Source organism: Dermacentor variabilis, chromosome 11, assembly GCF_050947875.1.
Source record: "Dermacentor variabilis isolate Ectoservices chromosome 11, ASM5094787v1, whole genome shotgun sequence".
Classification (NCBI taxonomy): Eukaryota; Metazoa; Arthropoda; class Arachnida; order Ixodida; family Ixodidae; genus Dermacentor; species Dermacentor variabilis.
The window spans coordinates 95,329,483-95,353,457 of record NC_134578.1 but is presented as its reverse complement, the minus strand read 5'-3'; the positions used below and the strand labels follow the sequence as shown (position 1 = coordinate 95,353,457).

At 47.5% G+C, this 23,975-nt stretch overlaps 1 protein-coding gene across 1 annotated transcript; it reads left to right on the top strand.

The window, feature by feature from the left end:
- The first annotated feature begins 4,167 nt into the window (after positions 1-4,167).
- LOC142564833 (uncharacterized) lies at positions 4,168-14,702 on the top strand. Its single transcript, XM_075676010.1, has 3 exons — positions 4,168-5,184; positions 12,312-13,239; positions 14,054-14,702. Exons 1-3 carry the CDS (start codon positions 4,289-4,291, stop codon positions 14,459-14,461), a joined length of 2,232 nt encoding a protein of 743 aa, XP_075532125.1. The 5' UTR covers positions 4,168-4,288; the 3' UTR covers positions 14,462-14,702.
- The last annotated feature ends 9,273 nt before the right edge of the window (positions 14,703-23,975 follow it).

Here is a 23,975-nt window from a genome sequence, read left to right as displayed (position 1 = left end):
AATAGGTGTAGAACTTGGTAAATAAGGCATCCCACTAGAGGTTGAAGTAGAATTAAGGACTGAAGTCATGAATAAGATTAGAACCAACCCTTTCCACAGAATATCAAAAGGAGAAAGAAAATAGTTAAGCATTCTTGCAGGAAATAGAGCAGCAGAACCAACTGGTAGCTATAGTTGATGCTACCTGGATGGAAGATGAAGAAGCACATACGGCCATTGTATCAAATTCTCAAGGGGAGGTCCAAGATGCAATCACTCTTTTTAGCAAGGACCCCATGGTGGCGGAACAAGCAGCAATTGCTCTAGACATCAGGAGTAATAAGTAAGACTGGATTTAGAGTGATTGAAATGCCACTTTAAAGGGTTTGATAAAGGCTAGTTAGCTGGAGCTGCAGCTAAACGTTTTGGAAGCATTGGGAATATGAGAACTGAAATCCGATCGTTTCCTGAGCATTTGGGGAAAGTGGAGGACACTTGGGTCAACCTCAATGAAGTCGCTCATGACTTGGCACGAGGACTTGCTAACCGTGAGAGTTATAACGGAGCCGATCACCATCAAGCCAAATAATAAAGAGATCATTTAACAACTTACAATGGCATTAACAAACAATACTATCTAGGACGCCGGCAATTCCTATTGCCCCATACAAAACTGAACAAGGCTTAGCAAGTCTCACTGCACTTATTGCAAACAGGTTCATATCCCACGCCGCACCACATTAATATAATATATCGAATGAGGGAGATAAGATGCACTGCAACGAATGCAATGGCATCATAGGAAGAAGACATATGCTGCCGGGGTGTCCCGCGACTTTCCGCTACATCAAGATGGCAAGTTCGGACGGTTGGTTAGGATTCATTGTAAAATTAATTACAGGGCAACACAAGACACGGACAACCATGTCTAACATGTATATAGGTGCCAGTTCATAACCATTACATGCTCGAGACACAGAGATACATCGAGGCAACTGTGACCAACTGATGCATAATCAAAAATACCTTCGTTTTGTCTGTGTCTTGTGTTGCACTGTATCGAACCTTGCAATTAATTCTCCCCAACCTCGTTGAAGAATGCACACAGTTGGAAAAAAGATTCAAAGCCCATTTTTTCAACACCAACTAAGGGCTGTCCAGAGGGCCCATGATGTCGCTGAAGACCTTGGATTGACAGTGCCAACGTGGGAGGCTTGGCTTAAAAAGTCGAGCCTCTGGACCTCATTTTAATAAAAGCTTTCACACACAGACACAGAGCTCAGCTGCTACCATAAGAGAAGCAGAAAACTCACGCGACATGACGGTATGCTAGGCGAAGAAGTCTTGGATTTAAATTTCACTACAATTTCTATTTCTGCCATTGTTAAAAGCTACAAACTATCTGCTAAAAAATCGCCGTGACGAGGAGAACTAGCCGATCACTTTGCTATGCTAGGCCGTTACGTGCCAAGAATAAAAGAGCTTGATATTCTCGTAGTCTTGTAAACTAAGCAAACGTACGTGGACATACGCTAAGAAATCACACTGATTACCAAGCTATAGCAACTCAGGCCTCCAAATGGTTCCAAAGCCAAAATACGAGCTAGCAGTGGATTAGAATATGCTGGAAACCTTATAGTTATTTCTCTAGCCATCTTGAAGGTTTGCTTCGCGCTTGATTACTACGCATTTTTGATACGTGGATGCTGACTTACGTGGCATGCGCGAAACTGCTCAGGCTGACAGGAAGGACGGAAAAAGTGGAGAAGGAAAGGCAGGGAGGTTAACCAGTTTAGCTTAACCGGTTTGCTACCCTACACATGGGAGCGGGATGGGGGGGATGAAAGATGGGGAAAGGAGAGAGAGAGAGAGCACATAGCACAGCACACACATCGTCAGTTGGAGTCCATCACTTTTGCGTGGTATGTGATATCACCGTCACAGCAGCTGACAGAATTGGAGGCATGTCTATGAGCAAGCACGCAGTTCACTTCAAGTTTTATAAAAACCTACCAAAAATCCTATAGGCTAATGTTGTACCTGTATTGGTAGGCTCTCATATGGGTAGCAGGGGGAAGAATCTTCACCGTGCAGTAAGGCGTTCTTGTGTGGTCTTTGCCGCGCATATTGTTGTTCATATCTACGTACGAGGTCTACCGACATTTTCTCCCCTCGTGGTAGAAACCTATCTCAACAGCATTGACAGATCACGAGGTAAGCGTGTTGATAAAGCCTTACTGAAGAACAGCTGCGTATAGGAGTATAGTGTTCACGTATAGTATAGTATTCACTGATCACTGTTCGCGAGGCCCCGACAGTGTCGCCGGGGCAGCCGCGCCATGTTTCGGTTACGGTCACGTCGGCCGTGTAGCGACGGAAAAATTCCAGCAGTGTTTCTCACGTGAACAACTTATTCCCATCTTTGGGCCCGCTTATCCTGTTTTGGACTTAACCGCTCGCTGATATTTGAGCACGGTCGTCTCAGTGTTTATTTGTTTATTGCACAGGTCTACCTGCAGTGTTTACGTATCCGGGCAGACTACGCGCCCTGGCCGTGCGTCAAGTGAGCTTCGCCCTCACGGTGAACTGGGCTTTGTTTGGCTGCAGCCATCCCACAAGAGAGAAGCCCGGCGATATGAATGTTGCCCAGATTGTGTTCTTCTCGATACATGCTTATCTCTTCTTCACAACAGCCTCAATGTAAAAGAGCACAGGAAATATGAGCGAGCATGCCTCTGCAAGGCCTGCCGTGCAGGTGAAGCGTGAAGCCAGCACCTAGGCGTGTAATTTCACGAGAAGCCATTGTGGGAGTGGCGTTTCCTTGAATGGTTGTCACTCACGAACACGGGAGGGCCAAAAGAAGCTGTTCTTGAAAGACCAGCACAATTGACGCAACATGAAATATCACGAAGGCTGTGGAATCACAGTGTTTAGTTCTCGGTTCTCTTTTTTTTTTCAGTGAAGCAACGTTAAACATACCTTTAAGACGCAAGTGGACAGTACGCAGTGAATTCTGCAATGAAGGCGATCACGTTACGCGAATACTTTGAGGCATGGCTAGTAGACCGAGCCGCTCGCCAGAAAACTGCAACCTTCCATCGCCTTGTCGGCGTTGAATTGCTCACGCGTCACAAAGCTCGATTCATTCACAAAGTAACCCTTGATATCTCCGAGATCCACGCGAGGCAGTAGTTCGACATCGCGCAAAAGCTAATCGTCTGCTAGTTCGAGCGGGTCGACACAATCCCACAAGGGTACTCAGTTTTCATAGCTGTATTTATCTGGTTCGCGCAACTAACGCACGTGCGCGCTTAAGCGCATCATACACTGGCGACACACCACTCGATAGCCGAGTCACAAAAAATACTTTTCGTCAGAGAAAATAGGGCTCGTGCGTATTGCTGGCTGCTTGACGACTCAGGCCTGCTCCCGTAGGCAGCGCGAACTGACGACCCAAGTAATGGCGTACGCCGCTAACCCTCCTAGTGGATGACGTCATGTGCATACCTCCTATTCGTTAACGCTGCTGTAATATCGTGAGCAGTATGAGAGGGAACACGCTAACGCGTGGCAAACAGCCTAGAAACCGAGTTAGAGCGGTACGTGTATGGCGCTGTCGAAGGCAGAGGGGAAAGAGGGACGCTCTTCCGCTAACTGCTAGCCGCGCCTGCGTTTGTCGAAAACGGAAACTTACGGCATTTAACTGGCCGCCGATTGCCGATAAGGTGGTTACATGCACAGTAACTTACAGCGAGTCATTATTTTTCCGCCATGTTCTCTTTCTTTTTCTTTTCTTTTTGAGAGCTTGTGTGTCTAAAGCGCCCGTTCGTCAGTTTAGCGTGAGGTATCTTCAGATACACCCCCATAAGACCTGAGGTTTATATTATGCAGAGCACCGTGTGACGCATTCCAGACAGAGGGACAGATTTCACAGGGAAGGAGCTCTCGAATGTGTACGCTTCAAAACAGTGCTGCTATTGGCTACGCTTTGGTGCACAGAGTTATCAGTAACCGGAATATCAAATTACTTTATCAATGGGGGCTGGCGATGTGAAGGTCCGCACTTTGTATAAAGAGACGCGTGGTGGGAGTGCCAACGGTGATCAAAACGGTGGCCTCCTTTCCACCCTGTTTCCGACGGCGGCCGCCACATATCGCCCATAGCAGGGTTCGAGGCTATGCGACACATGCACCTCTGTTCCCGCCCATATTGCTCCCGATAGCGCACCACTTCATACTATTTGCAGGTCTTGCTGAACTGCGTTTACGTGGCAGCACTCCGTTTCGCCATCCAGTGGACTGTTGAATCATGTCTAAGGCACCTCATGCAGGCCACGCCGTCGACGCCAGCTATGGGCTCGACAACAGCAGCAACGAATGGAGCGCGCAGAACATTCCATGCACCAAGGGGGACGGTGCGAGCTGTAAGTTACTGGAGCACCATGCGGTAATTAATAGGGTACTTCTAGGCGCTGCCCTGGAACTTCGGGAAGACAGGCGAGGAGAGAGCAGAGGTGATGCCCTTATTGCGGCTGTCGAGGCAAGCACTTGCCGGTACGCCTCGTACAGCTCTCAGGAAAACTCGTGCAAAGCGAGAGCACTGGACCTTGTTGAGCTTCTACTCGCCGAGCACCACTGCATCACGGCGATGGAATTCAACCGCAACCTGATGCTTCGCCCGTCGTTGCTCTCGGCAGTAAAACGACACCCCTGTTTGAAAAGCTTTACTGTATGCGGAAGATTCATTGCATCTGACGGCGCAGCAGTGGTGTTCGACGTGATAAGATCTTTGCCGCAGCTCAAGAATCTAACTTTCAAGTCTTACGAGTTCGAGCAGGAATCCTCGACTACGAGCTGCATCATTGACTACTCAATTGACCTTCGTATAAGTTGTCTGTCGACCCTTGACCTCGCAGAACTGCGAATTCCCAGCACTGAGGCGGGTTGGCTCGTCCGGGCACTCATTGAAAACGAAAGCATCACCGACCTCTGCGTAGGAGAGTCCGTATTCTCGTACGGAGATGAAGACTCCTATCCAAGGTTCCCGACGTACCTCGCCAAGAAAAATTGCCCGCTGCGAAAATTGACGCTGAAATCGAACATCTATTTCACCATCGGGTCACTCATGGGGAAACTCGTCGACGCGTTCTGCGAGATGAATTTTTTGGAGGAACTGAACGTGGACATCGCCACGACAACAATGTTGTAAGTAGGATTGAAATTGTATTTTGCTTAGGCTCTGCAATTGTAAAATATCGCAACGCTCCTTAAGCGACCTTAGCTTTCTTTACACTGTGACGCCCAGCCAACCACAAGTACAGTCGCAATCTTTTTGAGCGTGAACACGGGAGCGCGTGGCTTATGATACTACCACCGAAGTTTAGTGGCGCCTCACAATTTCCGTGCGCATGCGCGGCAAGAGTAGCGTCCCTTCGCGCGCATCACGTCATCGGAGCGCTCGCTTGTCATCTGCTAGCTGCTTTGTTTCCTCGGCGATGAGCGAATTATCACTGTAAGCGAAATCGAGATGTTCCCATTATAAATGGTGTGCTTCTTATTCATAGCGTTACCCTAATTGCCTGGAAATCGTTACCTACTTTTCTATAGGCGCACAACGTTTTTGTAGGCACACAATGCAGAAAACAAGCTAACAAACGCAAACGTCAGAACTTTTATTTTGTCCATTTTTCACAAAATAATGAAAGACTCGGAAAAGTAACAGCTGCAACCTGGAGTTAATCGCTGTTTCACTTTCTTTAATGTTTTGCCATATTCCCTTTTGCAGCGACAACTGCCGCCATTCTAGACGGTAGGGAAGAGTGCAGGGCAGGAACAAAGTTACTTGCTCTAAGATGCTCCCACTCTTGGGAAACAGCTACCCACAGCTCGTCCGCAGTCGCCGAACGAATAGGGTGTCGCACCATGGCTGCTTTTATGCGGCCCCATACGTTTTCACAGATGTTCATGTCAGCGCCCTTGGCCGGCCAGGAGAGCAGATGGACCCCACGAGTTTGTGGGTGCTCTTTCACAATTTTCGCGGTGTGCACCGGCGCAAGGTCATGCTGGAACACAAAATCAGCATCGGGGAAAGTGGCGTGGGCGTAAGGCAGGAGCACGTTGTCCAATATTTCGCTGCAATAGCGCTGCGAAGTAAGAGTGCCCTCGATGCGGCATAGAGGCCCGAGGCCATGTCTTGACACCGCGCCCCACACGTTCACGCAGGTGCGTCCGCTCGCCGCGGCTCCCTGCAGATTTGGCTGGCTCGTAACTGCGTGGAAATTGTATTAAATTCAGTTCTTCCCACAAAATAAAGTCCGTTAAGAAACATTTTCTTACCGTGTTCCTCTTGTGCGCCACAGCCGCACGCGTTGGTCTTGGCGTGTTGAAAAAGTCGACTCGTCCGAGAAGATTACTCGGCCCCAGTCATAGGAAGTCCACAAGGCGTGAGCTTCGGCAAATTGCAGGCGCGACACCTTGTTCGAAGCGGTGAGAGCCGGCTTCTGTGCAGCCACATAACTTCCCAATCCAGCGTTCCTGAGGCGTCGCCGTATGGTAACAACGGAAGCGTCCACATCGAGCAGCTCCCGCACTTCGCTCACCGACTGAAAGGGATTCTGCACTACCGCAGCTACCATAAGTGCATCTACTTCATCTGTCGTTACCCTTGCCCGACGCCTATCTGAGGCGTCAGAAATGCGGCCTTCCTTCCTGAACGCTTGGATGATCCTATTGACAGTCTTCAACGGCCTCGCCACCAATGCGCCGATGGAGCGCTGAGAATATTCCTTCAACGAAAGTTCTACTATTTTCCACCTCTCGTCTTCAGGAACACGGGCCATGCTGACGTTAAGCAGTTGCTGTGATCAATGCGGTAATGTGAACGAATATATACCTTCCTCGAACACAGGAGTGGTAACGGTTACGCCCACCAGTATAATGCGTCGCAAAAGCTTAACTACAGTCCAAAAATGATCTTAGGAACGTTGGCAAAAGATAATATAGTTTCAAGTTTATTCACACATCGTGCGGTATGTAATTTCAAGCTCAACATTGTTACCGCTCTTGAAGCGGTGCGCGTGTAGCAGACGACACGCGCGTGCTTGCGTGACGCAATGCGCGCGAAGATAGAATTCTCACACGCGAGACGCACTGCGCATGCGCACTGCTTCTCGCTGCCGCCGCTAAACTGCGCTGGTAGTACGGAAAGCCACGCGCTCCCGTGTTCACGCTCAAAAAGATCGCGACTGTACACGCTACTCCGAGTGTTATCCCTAAACTTTCTGATTTAGGCACGTAAAATTTAACGCGTACACTATGGTAGCGCAGTTTTTAAGCTGTAGCCAGCATTCAATTGCGGAGAGTTCCGCAAAAAAATTGCTCTTTTACTGTATTAGCTTTTTATTCGTATAAATGACATTTCATGTTCTTTTTCGTGTCTTTAGAAAATGTCTGTAGCCTTCATGGTAGGCATAAAAGTGCACAAATCGTATTAGCTTTCCCTGAGTGCGAAGTTTGTTTGGGTAATATAGGAATAATAATGGCACATACAATCCTGCAGGTTGTGCTCTTTTGGTTAGACTATGCAATGTCCGGTGTTAGCATGTGCCGTCCTTATCGTCGTTACAAGTACCTGTTCTGCTACACAAAACAAGGAAATGAAGCAGGTAATTCTTTAAAATATGCTTTCTTCCAGAGGGTCTCGTAGTCAATTCAAAAACAGTTTAGTCGGTGTCGCACTGTTTTGTACGGTTATCGTCCCTATATTTGACGGGAAATTTCTTGTGACTGCCGCTGAAACGATCATCTTTTTTCGCACTTTTGCAAATTTGCGCCACACGCTCAGATCGACCTGTCGATGCGACGTCATGCATGTGCGTGTTTCCATTTATTTGCATGGTTGCGACGCTGCAACTGTTGTCGCCACCCTGTGGATGCCTTAAAATGCAACACGGTCTTTCTTTATTAAACAAATACTTATGGGCCAGAGTAGACGACGTAAAAACTCATGAGAGCGAGAACCTTCAAGGTGGCGTCGCCTCCGCTTGTCTCTTTTCGAGTCTTTTCTGCCTTACCAGGGCCCCGCTCGCAATACCAGTGAAATATTTCCCTTTTGTTCTTGCTGCACTTTTATACACTTGGTCTCGGCGACTGCCTGGTGATCGCGGCACAATCTCGCGCGCCATATTTGGAGGAAATTGTGGGGCGGCAGCGGTGCTGGGTGGTCCTTGACTCTGCAAACAAGTGCTTACTTTGCGCGGTCTCGTGCGCCGCATCTTGAAAGGTATCTGCAAACGTCTCATACCTTTGTGCGCGCTGTGTTCTAGCCGCTCTTGCATTGAAGCGATAAATGGCACGAAGGTTACTTCGCTCGCTGCTGCTGCCGCACATGCTCACATCAGCGCTATGGAAGCTAGTGCCCGCGCCCATCGAGTGTGATGTGTTCATGTTTGCTTGTGTGTCCTGGCACCATGCTTGTTAATTCAGTAATAAGCGAATTTTTCCACTTTTATACGGCAGATAAATCTACTATCCTTTCTTTGTATGAAGAACAAGCGCACCCCAGGAGGTGCTATTGTAGTTTGAGTGGGTAACTAAAATATGTTGACACCATCCGGTAGGGAGGCCAAGAGGATCGCACGACATTTAACAATGACGAATGCGCGCCTTTATCAATGTTTGTTGAGCCCGATGCACTCAGCCAGGTTTTTTCCATGGGCATGCGGGTTGGGAGACAAGAAGCACGCTGGAGACAAGGCAGTGGGGGAATATGGCATAGACATTAGGAATAGCATGGAAGAGCTATTACTTAAGTTTGCGGAACAGAATAATATGCGGGTAATTAATACCTTCTTCCGCAAGCGGGATCGCCGAAAGTGGACGTGGAGGAGCCCGAACGGCGAGACTAGAAATGAAATAGACTTCATACTCTGCGCTAACCCTGGCATCATACAAGATGTGGACGTGCTCAGCAACGTGCGCTGCAGTGACCATAGTATGGTAAGAACTCGAATTAGCCTAGACCTGAGGAGGGAACGGAAGAAACTGGTACATAAGAAGCCGTTAAATGAGTTAGCGGTAAGAGGCAAGTAGAGGAATTCCAGATCAAGCTACAGAACAGGTATTCGGCTTTAACTCAGGAAGAAGACCTTAGTGTTGAAGGAATGAACGACAATCTTGTGGGCATCATTAAGGGGTGTGCAATGGAAGTCGGTGGTAACTCCGTTAGGCAGGATACCAGTAAACTATCGCAGGAGACGAAAGATCTGATCAAGAAACGCCAATGTATGAAAGCCTCTAACCCTACAGCTAGAATAGAACTGGCAGAACTTTCGAAGTTAATCAACGAGCGTAAGACAGCTGACATAAGGAAGTATAATATGGATAGAATTGAACATGCTCTCAGGAACGGAGGAACCCTAAAAGCAGTAAAGAAGAAACTAGGAACTGGCAAGAATCGGATGTATGCGTTAAGAGACAAAGCCGGCAATATCATTACTAATATGGATGAGATAGTTCAAGTGGCTGAGGAGTTCTATAGATATTTTTACAGTACCAGTGGCACCCACGACGATAATTGAAGAGAGAATAGTCTAGAGGAATTCGAAATCCCACAGGTAACGCCGGAAGAAGTAAAGAAAGGCTTGGGAGCTATGCAAAGGGGGAAGGCAGATGGGGAGGATCAGGTAACAGCAGATTTGTTGAAGCATGGTGGGCAAAGTGTTCTAGAAATCTGGCCACCCTGTATACGCAATGACTCATGACTTCGAGCGTGCCGGAATCTTGGAAAAACGCTAACGTAATCCTAATCCATAAGAAAGGGGACGCCAAAGACTTGAAAAATTATAGACCGATCAGCTTACTGTCCGTTGCCTAGAAAGTATTTACCAAGGTAATTGCAAATAGAATCAGGAACACCTTAGACTTCCGTCAACCAAAGGACCAGGCAGGATTCCGTAAAGGCTACTCAACAATAGACCATATTCACACAATCAATCAGGTGATAGAAAAATGTGCGGAGTATAACCAACCTTTATATATAGCTTTCATTGATTATGAGAAAGCGTTTGATTCAGTCGAAACCTCAGCAGTCATGGAGGCATTGCGGAATCAGGGTGTAGAGGAGCCGTATGTAAAAATACTGAAAGATATCTATAGCGGCTCCACAGCCACCGTAGTCCTCCATAAAGAAAGCAACAAAATCCCAATAAAGAAAGGCGTCAGGCAGGGAGATACGATCTCTTCAATGCTATTCACAGCGTGTTTACAGGAGGTATTCAGAGACCTCGATTGGGAAGAATTGGGGATAAAAGTTAATGAAGAATACCTTAGTAACTTGCGATTCGGTGATGATATTGCCTTGCTTAGTAACTCAGGTGACCAATTGCAATGCATGCTCACTGACCTGGAGAAGCAAAGCCGACGGGTGGGTCTAAAAATTAATCTGCAGAAAACTAATGTTTAACAGTCTCGGAAGAGAACAGCAGTTTGCGATAGGTAGTGAGGCACTGGAAGTGGTAAGGGAATACATCTACTTAGGACAGATAGTGACGGCGGATCCGGATCATGAGACTGAAATAATCAGAAGAAGAAGAATGGGCTGGGGTGCGTTTGGCAGGCATTCCCAGACCATGAACAGCATGTTACCATTATCCCTCAAGGGAAAAGTTTATAACAGGTGTGTCTTACCAGTACTCTCCTACGGGGCAGAAACCTGGAGGCTTACGAAAAGGGTTATACTTAAATTGAGGACGACGCAACGAGCTATGGAAAGAAGAATGATAGATGTAACGTTAAGAGATAAGAAAAGAGCAGATTGGGTGAGGGAACAAACGGGAGTTAATGATATCTTAGTTGAAGTCAAGCAAAAGAAATGGGGCATGGGCCGGACACGTAATGAGGAGGGAAGATAACCGATGGTCATTAAGAGTTACAGAACGGATTCCAAGGGAAGGGAAGCGTAGCAGAGGGCGGCAGGAAGTCAGGTGGGCGGATGAGATTAAGAAGTTTGCAGGGACAACATGGCCACAATTAGTACATGACCGGGGTTGTTGGAGAAGTATGGGAGAGGGCTTTGCTCTGCAGTGGGCTTAACGACGACGACCACGACGATGATGATGATGATGATGATGATGATGATGATGATGATGATGCGGGTTGGGAGGAGTGCATGCGCTGTTGCGTTCTAGTACGTCGGTCCTAAGACAGATCATTTGCTCGACGCATGTGCTTCAATGTGAACGGCAAATATGGCGATGCAAAATCGTATGTTCTAGTGTAAACTGCGCCCACTGCTCGCTAGGCTGTACGTTACGGCGCTGCCCTGGACGCGCAAAATTTCCGCAGTGGTTGCCCATAGCTGTTTACTAATTTCTAACGCAATCAATGCTTCGCTTTCCGGCTGAAGCGCAGCCTTTTCTTCTCACCTTATCGTCAGCCGATGCGAAAATATTGGGGCGCCCGAATGCCTATACAACGCCTGAATAGGAGATCATTCCCCGCTATACCGACACTCTCCGTGCGAATGGCAGCGCCCAATTAGACCTTCGCTAGCGTGCAATCTTGGGGCGATGGGCACGCAGCCTAACTGCGCCAGAGTAACCATTGGTGTCGCTGAATGTTGGTCCGCTGCGGCCCCTCCAACTGCTCCTTCGCTAAGCCACCGCAAGAGCGGTACCTGCAAGGAACCGGCGCTTTTGTGAGTGCAGAAGGTCATGGTGCATGACATTAAGACGCATCATCAGGGTTAAACAATACCGGAAGACTAACTAGGTCCAAGAGGACGGCTGATGTTCACTCGTCAAGGTTAATCAACACGCATTGAGACCTCCAGAGCCGTGGACCTCCGACATAGCGGATGGCTCAGGCTCCTGAAATAACCGTAATAGATAGTGTTGGGTGCAGGTCACTTTATTTATTTATTTATTTATTTATTTATTTATTTATTTATTTATTTATTTATTTATTTATTTATTTATTCCTCAAATGCCCCTGGAGAGGGGTATTACGTGAGGGGTGGGCAGCTTTAAAAGGTGTTCGATGGCAGTCTTGAACTCGGTCGCACTGGATTGGTCCGTCGCTTGTTCTGGCAGATCATTCCAGCCTCTCGCTGACGTTGTACGTTGGAAAAACGAATGCAGATGGGATGATGTGCGCGCATGCGGGGGCATACTGACTTTCAATTATTTGTCCGGGATGAATTATTCCGTTATGAGACTACAATTTCAGTTTTTAGCACGAGTTTATATTGGAGTCCAAATATTCATCAGTTCTCGCGTTTGTTTACTTGAGGTCAATGTTCATTCAACTCATGTCTTTTCTGTACGTGTTTCCAGCGTACCTACGTTCGCCCTCTTCGCCGAAGTGGCCACTCGGAGCGCCAAACTACGCATCCTGAAGTTGCCTTGGACGTTAAGATATCCCCGTCTCGGTGCCCACATTACAAGTCCTGAAGCCACGCAATGCATGAAGTCCTGGCAAACAGCCTTGCAAGGATCGAAGTCACCGCTCAAGCAGCTGCGCGTCGACTTGAAGGGCTTCGGTGAAGCCGAATGCGACATTTTCTTCGACGCAATCGCCAACAATGAATCTCCGCGGTCGGTGGAAGTCGACACTTTGCCATTCATCGATGGGCTCGACAGGGTCTCCAAAACTATACTGGAGCGAGGTCTGAACGATCGAGTGGTCATCAAAGGACACTACGAGCACAGCAACGCCAACCAGCTGCTGAAATGCCCACAAATCAGCAGCGTGGCCGTAAGGGTGGGGCGGTTCGTTTCCCGCCAACGTGTCGACCTGCAGTCAGTTATCTCGACTCTCGAAGTGGTCGGTAGCTCCAGGAACGTAACGTCACTGCTGGTTGAGTGGACTAGATTCAATCGCGACGCATTATCTGCCTTGGCGGCATGCCTAAGAAACGCGGCTGTGCTCACTGATGTCGACATAAACCTGAGGGGCGTTCTGGCTGTCTTATCGGAAAAGGATCGTACGGATGTGCGGGCGGAACTAGTGTCAGCGCTGGCCTCCAACCTCAAACTTGTCAAAGTCAGCATCAAAGGCGTGCTGCTGTCCAATGACGACTTGAGCGTCCTCGCACATGGTGCCAACAAGAGTCTCAGCCTAACCGAATTCACCATGACCCCTGTCTGTTGTGGCAATACCGCGACTAGCAAGCATTGTGAAGAGCTGCAAACTTCTGACCAAAGGCCCGGTGCGTTGAAGGAAGCATTCAACTTCAAGAACATCGCACTTGCAGACATCCTGGTATGGCACAGTGATAACGTCTGTCTCCTTCGTTTCTGAGCCCAAAAAGAAATGTTATGTTACTGAAAACAGCGAACAAATATATTTTGCAGAAGAGTTGGGAGGATTACCAGAGGGTTCTTTGATGCTAGTGCCCTAACGAACCGCGGCCTGTTCGAACGTTTTATGTCTTCGCCAATACATAACTTTAGACACCAGAATGCGTCATAAGCGATATCAATCGGACTAATATGCGCAGGCTTTGCGTCTTTTAGGAAATGAGTGAAATAACGTCGTGGAAGGCATCACAAAACCATTCGAGGATTCAAGTAAGTCGTGCGAAACAAGGCACAGAAGCTGCAGTGAACACTCAAGGCGATTAGGCGAGATATACCAATGGAGCACGGTGAAACAAATGGAGGTGAAGTGAAAAAAGCTCCGCCTTAAAAAGAACAGAGAGCATAGCTGTTGCATTAGCAGATTGCAATTTCTCCACCAGTATTTATTTGCGCGCAGAAAACAGAGGTTGTCCGCGATTTTGCTCTGCATGCATATTTCGGCAGTTTCAATCTTTTTTCTACTCCGAATGCTTCACTCGCGTTGCTATGACTTCTTTTCGACAGTTTCCGAGATCACCTCAGCTACAAAATAAGCAAAGCTATGATGTCGAAGTTATGTTGGCTGTTTGAAACAGCGCTATTTCCTTATTAGGAAGCGTCGTTCGCTTCCGTTTGCGCGCACACCATCAAACACTTCAGAAATATTGACCGGTTCAGGCTTATCGTAAGTTTTTTTTTTCTGCTTTAACCATCATGTGCTTTCTTTTTTCATGCAGCAAGCGACCATACGGAATGCCTCCACCGTCACGGCCGCTTCACAATTCGTGCTAGGTCAGCAAAATACCTTGGACGGTGCGGATGCCTTCGAGCTTATGCACCACCATCCACGTCTCCTCGAAATGGTGATGGAAGGAGCTGACGTCACAAAGGCCCAAGCTAAAGAGAAGATCAGCAGTGCTCTTCTGCGTGTGTACCACTGTAGCCTTGATGAGTTTATGAGAATCGCAGGCGTCGTCAAGGAGAGGGTGGAGTGCCTGCGTCATCCCGGTGCCAGGCGGCAGCTCGCCGACATTGACCACAACTCTTGGCTACACATTCGCCGTTTCCTGAAGATAAGGGACGTTGTCAAAATTGAGCCAGTGTCGGTTAATCAAAACGACGCATGGGCTTTTGAATGCGATTAACACGCCATAGATAAAACTCGTAGGAATCTCCTACGTGGAAATTCGCTTAGTCTGCAGTACGAGTGGCACCGAAGGAATAAAATTGTGCAATATTTAGTGACCTTATACTCTGTTAAAAGGCTAACCACCGAAGCTGTACTGAGATGACTACATTGACAATTATATTGATTCGTATGATTATTGCTATATTGGTTGAAAAAAAAAACGCCCGCTACTTCGTGGTTCTTCTGGTCTTTATTTCCTCATTCGTTACCACAGTGACCGCAGCTTCGAGGTCACTGTGGTACACCGCGATCGGTTGTACGGCCAAGCAAGATACGTTCTTGCCAAGGGTTAAGTCTACATACGGCCGGTGACACGCTGTCGGCACATTGGCCGCCGTGTAGCACTCAATTCCAAACCGTTCCAACCAGTAGGATACAATCCATTCTCTGTCGTCGGGGAATCGGCTAGGAAAGGACGCCTGCCCAAGTACATGCGCCCTTTCCCAGGCCTTCCCGCGACTAACAAGCCAGCTAAATAATAATCGACAGTGCCTGTGCCCCTCGTTATTTTATTGCGAAGCAATACTACTTTAGGTCTCACTTCAGCCCGTTCCGTGGCGAGGCGGTGGTAGGCATCATTGACCTTTAGCGTGACCTCGCTGCGTGACGTCACACCACGTGACCTAGAGTGACGTCACACCAGCTGTATAAAAACGGGGCCCCATCTCACGCCGTCGCGAGGCGAGGCGGTAGCCACCAACGGCGGCCTAACTCCCGCTCCTCTCACCAGGGGCGCTACGGTCGGTGTGGCGTCACACCAGCTGTGTAAAAACATGGCCCCATCTCACGCCGTCGCGAGCCGAGGCGGTAGCCACCAACGGCCATCGCCAATCTTGGTTAAGAGAGTTGAGAAGACTGCGTCGCTTTGGCGGACAACTTGGGTTAGGGGGAAGTATTCCAGGTGATGCCACGGTAGAACATCTGTGTTATACACGGCTCCACACGACTTTGGCCGCTTGTACACCTCGGATGCTCTAACGGGCGGTAGCTGCCTCATGTCTCCACATAGAATGATATCGAAGCCCCCAAAGGGTTCCAACATCCTGTCCGGCCTTATTTCACGAAGCCGCCGGTCCACTTGTCGAAGCAGGTCCGAAGATAACATGCTGACCTCGTCGATAATGATACATTTCACTCCTCTGAACAGGGATAATTGTCTGAACAGGGATAGTGTACACTCCTCTGTGTACACTATTGCTTCGCAATCACCAGCCTTAACCAAGCTAAGCCACGGCCGTTTTTTTTATTTTATTGAAACGCTGATGAAAGTGTTCAGAGATTTCTTAGCAACGGACGCCTCCGAATGGGTAACAGTCAAAAGAGCTCTGCCAAGGACAGCAACCACGAGCTCATACCGGTGGCGACGGTAACGAAGACGAGTACTTCTTTACGAAAGAAATGTGTAGTCACCCTATAACTTCTCGTTTTTCTCCCTCTCCCCTTGTCTGCCCGATGAAAGACACATTGAGAGCGACCGCCGCGACTGATAACATCACGGGGAAACAGTTTTACGACTTATCGCTCTCATCTCAGACACATTTTTTTTTTTTGCCATATCTTAGCCATGGACAGCTTAGCTGTAAAAATGTGTTTTTAGTGAGTGAGTTTGCCGTTTCTTTTGCCGACTTGTGGCTGAAAGATAGATCTCTATTGAGCGATAGATCGTGTTTCAGGAGGCAGGTATAAACGGGCATGAGTGCAGCTGAGTTCGAATGCATTTGTCATTTCTTTGTGCCTTACTTCAAAAGAGCTTGAAGTGTCTGCATCTACGACACTGCAGAGCAAACGACCACCTCATTGAATTGGCGCGCCGGCGCAACAGGCATCTATATGTTCTCCCGAGAATGCTGCACGCTCTCTAAATATTCGCTTATCCACGCCGTTTCTGGTAACAATATATCGTCGAGCCAACATGTTGTGTTCAAGCTAAAGAAGGAGAAATCGGCACTATAGCAGCCCTCCGTATGGCACGGCTTTGAGTCCGCTGTTTTCTAAAAAAGCCCAGAGCCTCATGTAGTAGCTGGTCTCAGTAGGATGCGACACTGTTTAAAGGCGCAACTTGCTATGTTTTCCAGTATTTTGGCCTCAGTTCATGTCTGAGCTTACGATATACACTGTATTTCAACGTTGGGGCTTCTTTCTGAATCTTCAAAGCAGCATTCCTGCACTGCAAAAATTTGTGAATGGCAGGGAAACCCCTTTTAAGTTTTCCTAGTAAGGGAAAACTGCCTGTAGGTTTTGCAAATAGTCTAAATTTTCGTTATGCACAGTGCTCAGCGATCGGACAGCTATACTGGGACCGCATCAATGTCACTTGTTTTCCTAGCGCATTTGCATGGATGCGATGACCTAAAACTGCTTTGCGATGCAATGAGTCACTTCTCACATTCAACTTTAGAAGCCAGCGTCCTTTGCCACTCATAGATGGATGCGCACGTGCCTCGGCCAATGGGCGCGCACTCTAGGCCGACGTCATGAGCTGGACGACTGGTGGTCCCGCTACCAGATGGCGCTCGCATCCGCGGCAGCGGATTACTGACACCACTCATTGCTGAATTACCGCGAATTCGGGCGCTATTCTTGAGATTCAGCCATTTTCTCCGATGCGTGACGTAGACGCGACGCGAATAAAATCGCACTGATGGCCCCATTTAGCACTCCCAATGTGAAGCCAACTTGACGTTTTCCCTAAGAAGCTGAAATGAAGGCACTGAATGTAAGGTTCTCGGTAAAGCAAAACAGTTTCACTCCGCAGTAAAAATAAAGCACCTAGCTCAGAGCGCATGATTATTCCGTCGAAAACGCTTCTCGCTTCTGTCGTCTGCTGCGCACAAGCCGTCGTCTGCTTCATTAGCAGATAAGTGTCCCCGGGAAATGGAATGAGTCATCGTATGTTAGCGCCAATGCGCTTGTTTTCTGCCTTCGTACAACATACACGACCTACCAGTGGTGATGCGCACACGTTCTAGGCCACGTTATCGCCGTCTCGTGAAACGCAAGTGACTCAACCCTACTCGGCTGGCTGAGAAAGGCTGAATATCACCGATAGCGTTGCGCGCGCCAGAGATATCTGCTTGGGCGACGCAAGCGCCGGCGCTGCCATCTCTTGTTCAATTTGCTGGTTACTCACACTGCGGGAGCAATCTTCAAGACGCCTCGTTAGGTACATTCCTTTTTATAAATTAAGAAGACGCCGGTGTCATAACTTTTGATCATGCCAGAAAGCATCAATAATGATTACAATACAAACGCAGCAGGGAAAAGTGGACAACGTTGCAGAAAGCTTGCTATCTTAAAACGCTATTATTGCGTATAAACGCGTTCTTTTAAGAAATGATGGCCCAAAACACAAATGCCAATACCACCCGAGAGCGATGCAAATACTATGAGCACGCGTTGTGAACAAAAGATTTTCATGGCGCCAAATGACGGGGGAAATGTGGTGATACGCATTCCTCTCGGCCGCCATTGCATATGGCTGCTCGTTAGCATAATTCGCGTGGCTCGTCGCACCACAAATTATGGCGGAAAATCTCTGCAATTGCGGCCCAGCGCAACGTCACGCAACGTCAAATTGACGTTTACGAAACGGTTCTTGCTGTGTCGCTCCCCAAAGCATATTCCTTCCGTCAATAAGCAAGCCGATATGGCGCCCATCTTGGATCTCCACCGCATATTCGCGAAATTGAAGATGCATTGCACTGGCTTCTGTACGTTATCGCTCACTTTCTTTTTGAAGCGCTAACATCGCAATATAGCTGCCAAGAACCAAAAGAATGTATTAATCGATAAAATTTGCAGTTCCACGATACGTTTCGCCTTGATGAAAACGCAAAATTTCATTTTGCAAAACTTCCGTTTCCCGGCAAAAATTTCAAAGCACTTGAGCTCTCCACAGCCAATGAGAGAGTCAAAATAGCGGATAATGGCGGCCGACCGACAGCGTCGCCCGCGACCTTACAGACCGGGCCGCTTCTACATATGGTTTTGATTCTGCTGGATTGGAGAACTTACAGAGAGATACCCTCATTACATACAATGAAATTACAAAACATTACTACATGGGAAGGAGGGAGTTTCCACCCCCTCACTATAGACTAAACAGAGCACAAGCAGTTACACTTAGGCAGTTACAAACAGAGTCTTATTATTCACCTGCACAAATAAAGGAATGGTATGACATTGCAGACATGAATATTATATGCAAAGCATGCAAAAAGGAGATATGCACGCTTGAACATATGCTCTGGGAGTGTGGGTCGCTCGGCCCTGGCATTTCCCGGAATCGGTTTTTAGGAATGATAAGATCTCCAGATCATATCCCTCAAGTCCTGGCTGTCCAGTGCGCCCGTGATAGGGCTAGGAGGCTTGACCTCCCTGTCCCAACATGGGACTAGCCAGGCGGGTGGCAACACCTTGTACAGGACAAGAATAAAGTTTTTTCCTCCTCCTCCTCCTCCTCCTCCTCCTCCTCCGTGCAGCCGCCATGCGTATCGAGAATAGCGCCCTTACTGACAAAAGTTGGCGCACGTACCAAGGTTTTCAGACGCCTGACAAAGCGAGTGCCTGAAAAACAAGGGTTGCTGAAGAGTTTCAAGTGAAATGGGAAAGAACAATAAATATCCACCTTACTGAGAAAAAAGAAAGCTTATTTAACGTAACTGGAGGCTCAAATTTCAAAACAATTAAATGTGGTTGGAAAAATTAGTTCCCACTTGCATGGCTCTCGAAGTGCCAGACAGTTTCATACATGCGGATAGCGCAACCGCAGACACGAACCGAATAAAAGAATACGAGTGCTAGCACCGCCATGAATCGTTACAACGAGCTCGTATTTCGGTCAGTAAAGATTTCACAATCCCGATTTCATCACGTGTCTTCATGTCCTGGAGTTCTGCCGTCTGCGCCTCGTCCGTGCATCGTACAGAGAGAAAATCTGGGCTTTTTATCACATCTGTATTCCGGTGCTCGAGCATGACACATACTGATGACACACATTGCAAGGGCTTTGTCCGCAAGCTTCAACATGCCGACGAGTGCCCAAAACCATTCGGCCGGCTCGTGGGACAACAGGAAACACAAGATCTTCGAAAGGGGAGATGGCAACGTCCCATGCATGGAGAAGGGAACCAGACCATCGACATAGAGTAGGGGCGCTTTCTGGCGGCTTCGTCTGCATAGCCTGAACTTTGTGTGGATAGCTTCAGCTAGCCTTCCTTGAGTTTTCGTTGCATTCTTGGTGATGAGGAATTGTTGTTATTGAGGCGGAAGGGAACATGCTTCGCGGCCATTACCGTAACTTAATCGCACAAGTCGGACGTTTGAACTATTCTACTGCAGGCAAAGCTATGATCAGTCAGCGTTGCTGGAAGTGATCTCTCTCTCTCTCTCTCTCTCTTATGTACTAGCTAAGATCAACGCTGCTTAACTTCGGCGATTGCAGGAGCCGGCACTTTGCACCGTCTGGAACATGGCCGTCTGGAACATGAAGCACGTCTGGCGTTTCATGTTTTTTAAGAGCTGTAAGATTTCTTTTTGAGAGTTGTCGTCAAGTCCAAGATTGGTTTCAATGTCACCACAGCAAAGAAATTGGCATATTACGAAAACTCATTCGCCACTCAAACCACACACCAGTTGGGGGCACGGGAGTAGCAGAAGACACCAATTGCTAGAACGGTTAGTCTAAAGGGAAGCGTAACAAGAAACCTGTATGAAGTGGAAGGAAGGAATGTCAGCCATAGTGGCTGTAGTGCCACACCTGTGCCCACTGAAGAAAGCCGTACTTTAGGGCGGGGCCTTTTAAAAGTTCGGTTGGAATTGGAGTTCCTGTCGATAGAGCTGTCCTAGTTTGCCAGAGAAGAGTGCCTCCAGCACCATTGGCGATCACCGAGAGGCGGACCACTTTAGGCACAAGCAAGCAGAGGGCAGGGCCACTCGCAGACCAGACACCCTGGCCCAGGAATAGCGCGAACCAAGCCACGGCATATATGAAGTGGAAGGAAATAATGTCAGCCATGTTGGCTGCAGTGCCATTCCTTAGCCCGCATTTAATTCTCACGGCAGCCCCTGACACAGTTGACCAAATTGTGTCTATCAATGGTTTTAGCGATCATTCCTTACTGCAAGTAACTCTTAACGTACCCTCATCTTTTACAGGTTTTGCTACTAAAAGATACCTGATTACACTAACGTCAATTGCGACGTTATGAATTCCGAATTAGATATATTCTTTTCCCACGTAATGTTACCTTCATATTCTTTCGGTGGAAGAGAATTTGATCCTCTTCAGAAAAAAGATTTCTGCCTTGGCTAACCAATACGTCCCCCTCATTAACATCCCCAATGGTAAATCTAACCCATCGCATCGTTCACCAGATACCTACGCGTACTGAGAAACAGGGAGAAGCGCCACCAGTATAGTGCTAAACGCTTGCGCACGCGAGTAGCTTGGGACACCATACAAGGCAAGCCTGAAAATTAACTGTTCTGCGCTGTCTTCAGCTAAAGATAAATACTTTGCTCATGACTAAGCAGCTCTTCAAAAATCTAATCCCAGAAAGTTCTGCGATTACTGTGCTTCACTGTGCTTCTACCTTCAGTACTTACTTTTCTTCTATATTCCCCACAGACCAACGTGATCCGCGGGATATATATCTGAACTAAACTACCAATATATGTCACCTATAAGAACAGTGGACGGTGTCCCACGCGTGATAAATAACCGCAAGCTAACGACATCATGCGGCGTTGACGACATTATTTTTGAAATTGTGTAAAACACCATCATAGTAACTAGTAAAGGTCTGTCTTACATCGTTAGGGAATCGTTAGAGACTGGAGTGCTGCCCTCAGACTGGAAGATAGCAAAGGTCATGGCCATATTTAATTCAGGTAATAAATACACACCGGAAAACTACCGTCCGCTATCATTAACATATATACGCTAAAAAATGGTATAACATGTTTTGCATCAAATGTCTACAGCCATGTGGAATCCGACAATTTTTTTTTTCTAATCAACACGGATTTTGGAGAAACTTCTCGTGTGAGACGCAATGATTCGAGTTAAGAATTGATTTACATACTAACATGGAAGAGGATCTCATAACTGATTGTGCTTTTCTAGACATTTCAAAAGCGTTCGACCTTGTTGCAAATTGGCGTTTAATTTTGAAATTATCTGCTTTTAAATTAGATTCTATTATACACTATGAAGCGTTCACAATTTTCTATCTACTTATTAGCAATTGTTCCTCTCCTCAATCGCACGTTACTTGAGGTGCACCCCAAGGCAGCGTTCTTATGCCGTTACTATTTCTAATATACATTAATGACTTACCGAATAACATTTCCTCACATTTGCTGCTTTTTTTAACAGCACATTTTTCAACTCTACATAAACAAACGTATTATTTTTGTCGCTCCCTTTCACTTTATTAGTTTGCAACCAGGCGTTCAATACTGTTTTGTTATAGCCTAGTTTTACCCCTCTCGCTCTGAAATTCTATGGATTATACTTCGCTGAAATATTATTGATGAATGAGCTGTCACGTTCAAAAGCGTTCGTTTTGTTCCTTGTTGATATTGTAAAATTATATTACTGTATATTAGCGCATTTGTTACCCTGTATCTATTGTACAAGTATTCACATATGGATTCTAAATATTGTGTGTTTTATACTTTCATTGTACTCTTCCCTCTTACACAATGCGTACAGAAGCCTGTAAAGTGTCTTTAAATAAATAAATAAATAAATAACTTTCAGGGTATTACGCTTTTTTTTTCAAACCCCCTTAATACCTTTGTTTCGTACCACAGCGAGTGTCCGTAGATGTGACATTAGCTTGGTTATATTTATTTTCCTTTCGCCATAACTTACAGGGTGTCTCGTTTTCTTCCTTGTCTTCTTCCTCAGCTTGCCGCAATTCAATATGTACTTTCGCCTTGTTGAGAAATAGAAATAGAAACTTTATTGCAATGGAAAAGATTTGAAGGAGGGGTGGTCGGAGCCCCTCAGTCCAGGGCCCCACTGGCCTCTGCCGCCTGCCCGACCTGGCTAATTAAGGACTTTTGTCCTGCCAGGTCGGAGCGGGCCATCTGTGCATACCACTGCTCCATTGTGTTACTGGTATTTGGCCTATGAGGGTGCTTAGTGCACTCCCAGGTTATATGTATTAGGGTAGGTATGCCACCGCACCGAGGACAGTTGGCCCTATAACGAGTGGGATACATGGCGTTTAGCAAGTTTAAATGGGGGAATACCCCAGTCTGTATTTTACGAAGTTTCTGTAGGTTGACTGCGATTGATGCACATGGCACCATGTAGCTGTGCAGCCGCTATTCTGCGGGGGGGAGGGGGGGGAACCCTGTGGCTTCGTCAGCCAGGCTATGGCCAAGATGCTTGCGTTTCACAATGGCACCCCCTTATGCAAAGCTGTGTAAAAGTTGCAGTTAGTGTTACCGCTAGGTGCATTCTCCTGACCGCCGTATTTTTAACGACCCGATTCTGTGGCAATGTTACCGAAAAAGGCCTCTCACCCCGCGAAGACCGCTGCTGTGTCAAACTCAGAGCCCACTCTGCCCGCAGTAAATTTTGACTTCCAGATATCTTGCGAACAATGCCGGTACCATAAGGCGGTGCTGAGCCTACTTACAAGCCCTCCGGAATTTCGGTGAGTAACCACACTCGAGGAACTATATGCTTTATCCCGAAGCTGTGTTCTCGAACGTCGTGCCTCGATAACCTTGCATAATAAAGCGGCCATGGACGCAGTAATACTTGAGTTGATAATATTTGATGGCCTCTGGCATTCGGCGTGCGCTGTTCCCCCAGTCATTTGCTCGCTATTCTCGATGGCCGGGGCGTCGTGTTTCCGCAGCTGCGCATGGTTTTCTGCGCTGCATCTGCGCATTTCATTCGTCGAACTGCGCCAGGGTTGCGAACTTCTCACCGACAGCGGGAGGGCGACTTTCAGAAATGTTCGCGGCAGTATTTCCCGTCTCTTGCGTAGGTGACGTTCGCGTCGTTCCTGATTAACGGAGCAACTCCGAGCTAATTTCATACATGGCCACTAATGCTGTCTTAAAGAATATCCCCCCCCCCCACCCCAATTTGACGAGCCGTGTGTGACGCCGACGATGCCGATGGCAACATGTCCCACGTGTGAAATGCGGAGCGCAGCTAAATGACGAGATATGTGACGCTGTGGCCACGTGACTCCGTCAGCCAATGAGATTCGATTGCCAGCAGAAGTTCGAAAACGTATTTCTCCCGGCTACCGGCAGACTAGCCATCCCCCCCCCCCCCCCCAAAAAAAAAAAAACCGCCGTGTTTGTTTCGTAACATTTGAGAAAAAAAATATAGCGGAGGAAAGGTGATGAAAACACCCGACACTGAAAGGATTAAAAAGGCCGTGTTCGGTCCCACCATGCTGCCTACCGGCCTCTTTCCTCTCTCTCTCTCTCTCTCT

Excerpts from the sequence above, each read along its gene's own strand:
- LOC142564833 (XM_075676010.1), top strand. The coding sequence starts at position 4,289 with ATGTCTAAGGCACCTCATGCAGGCCACGCCGTCGACGCCAGCTATGGG. Across the intron at positions 5,185-12,311 it reads ATCGCCACGACAACAATGTT|CGTACCTACGTTCGCCCTCT; the intron begins GTAAGTAGGATT and ends ACGTGTTTCCAG. Across the intron at positions 13,240-14,053 it reads TCGCACTTGCAGACATCCTG|CAAGCGACCATACGGAATGC; the intron begins GTATGGCACAGT and ends TTTTTCATGCAG.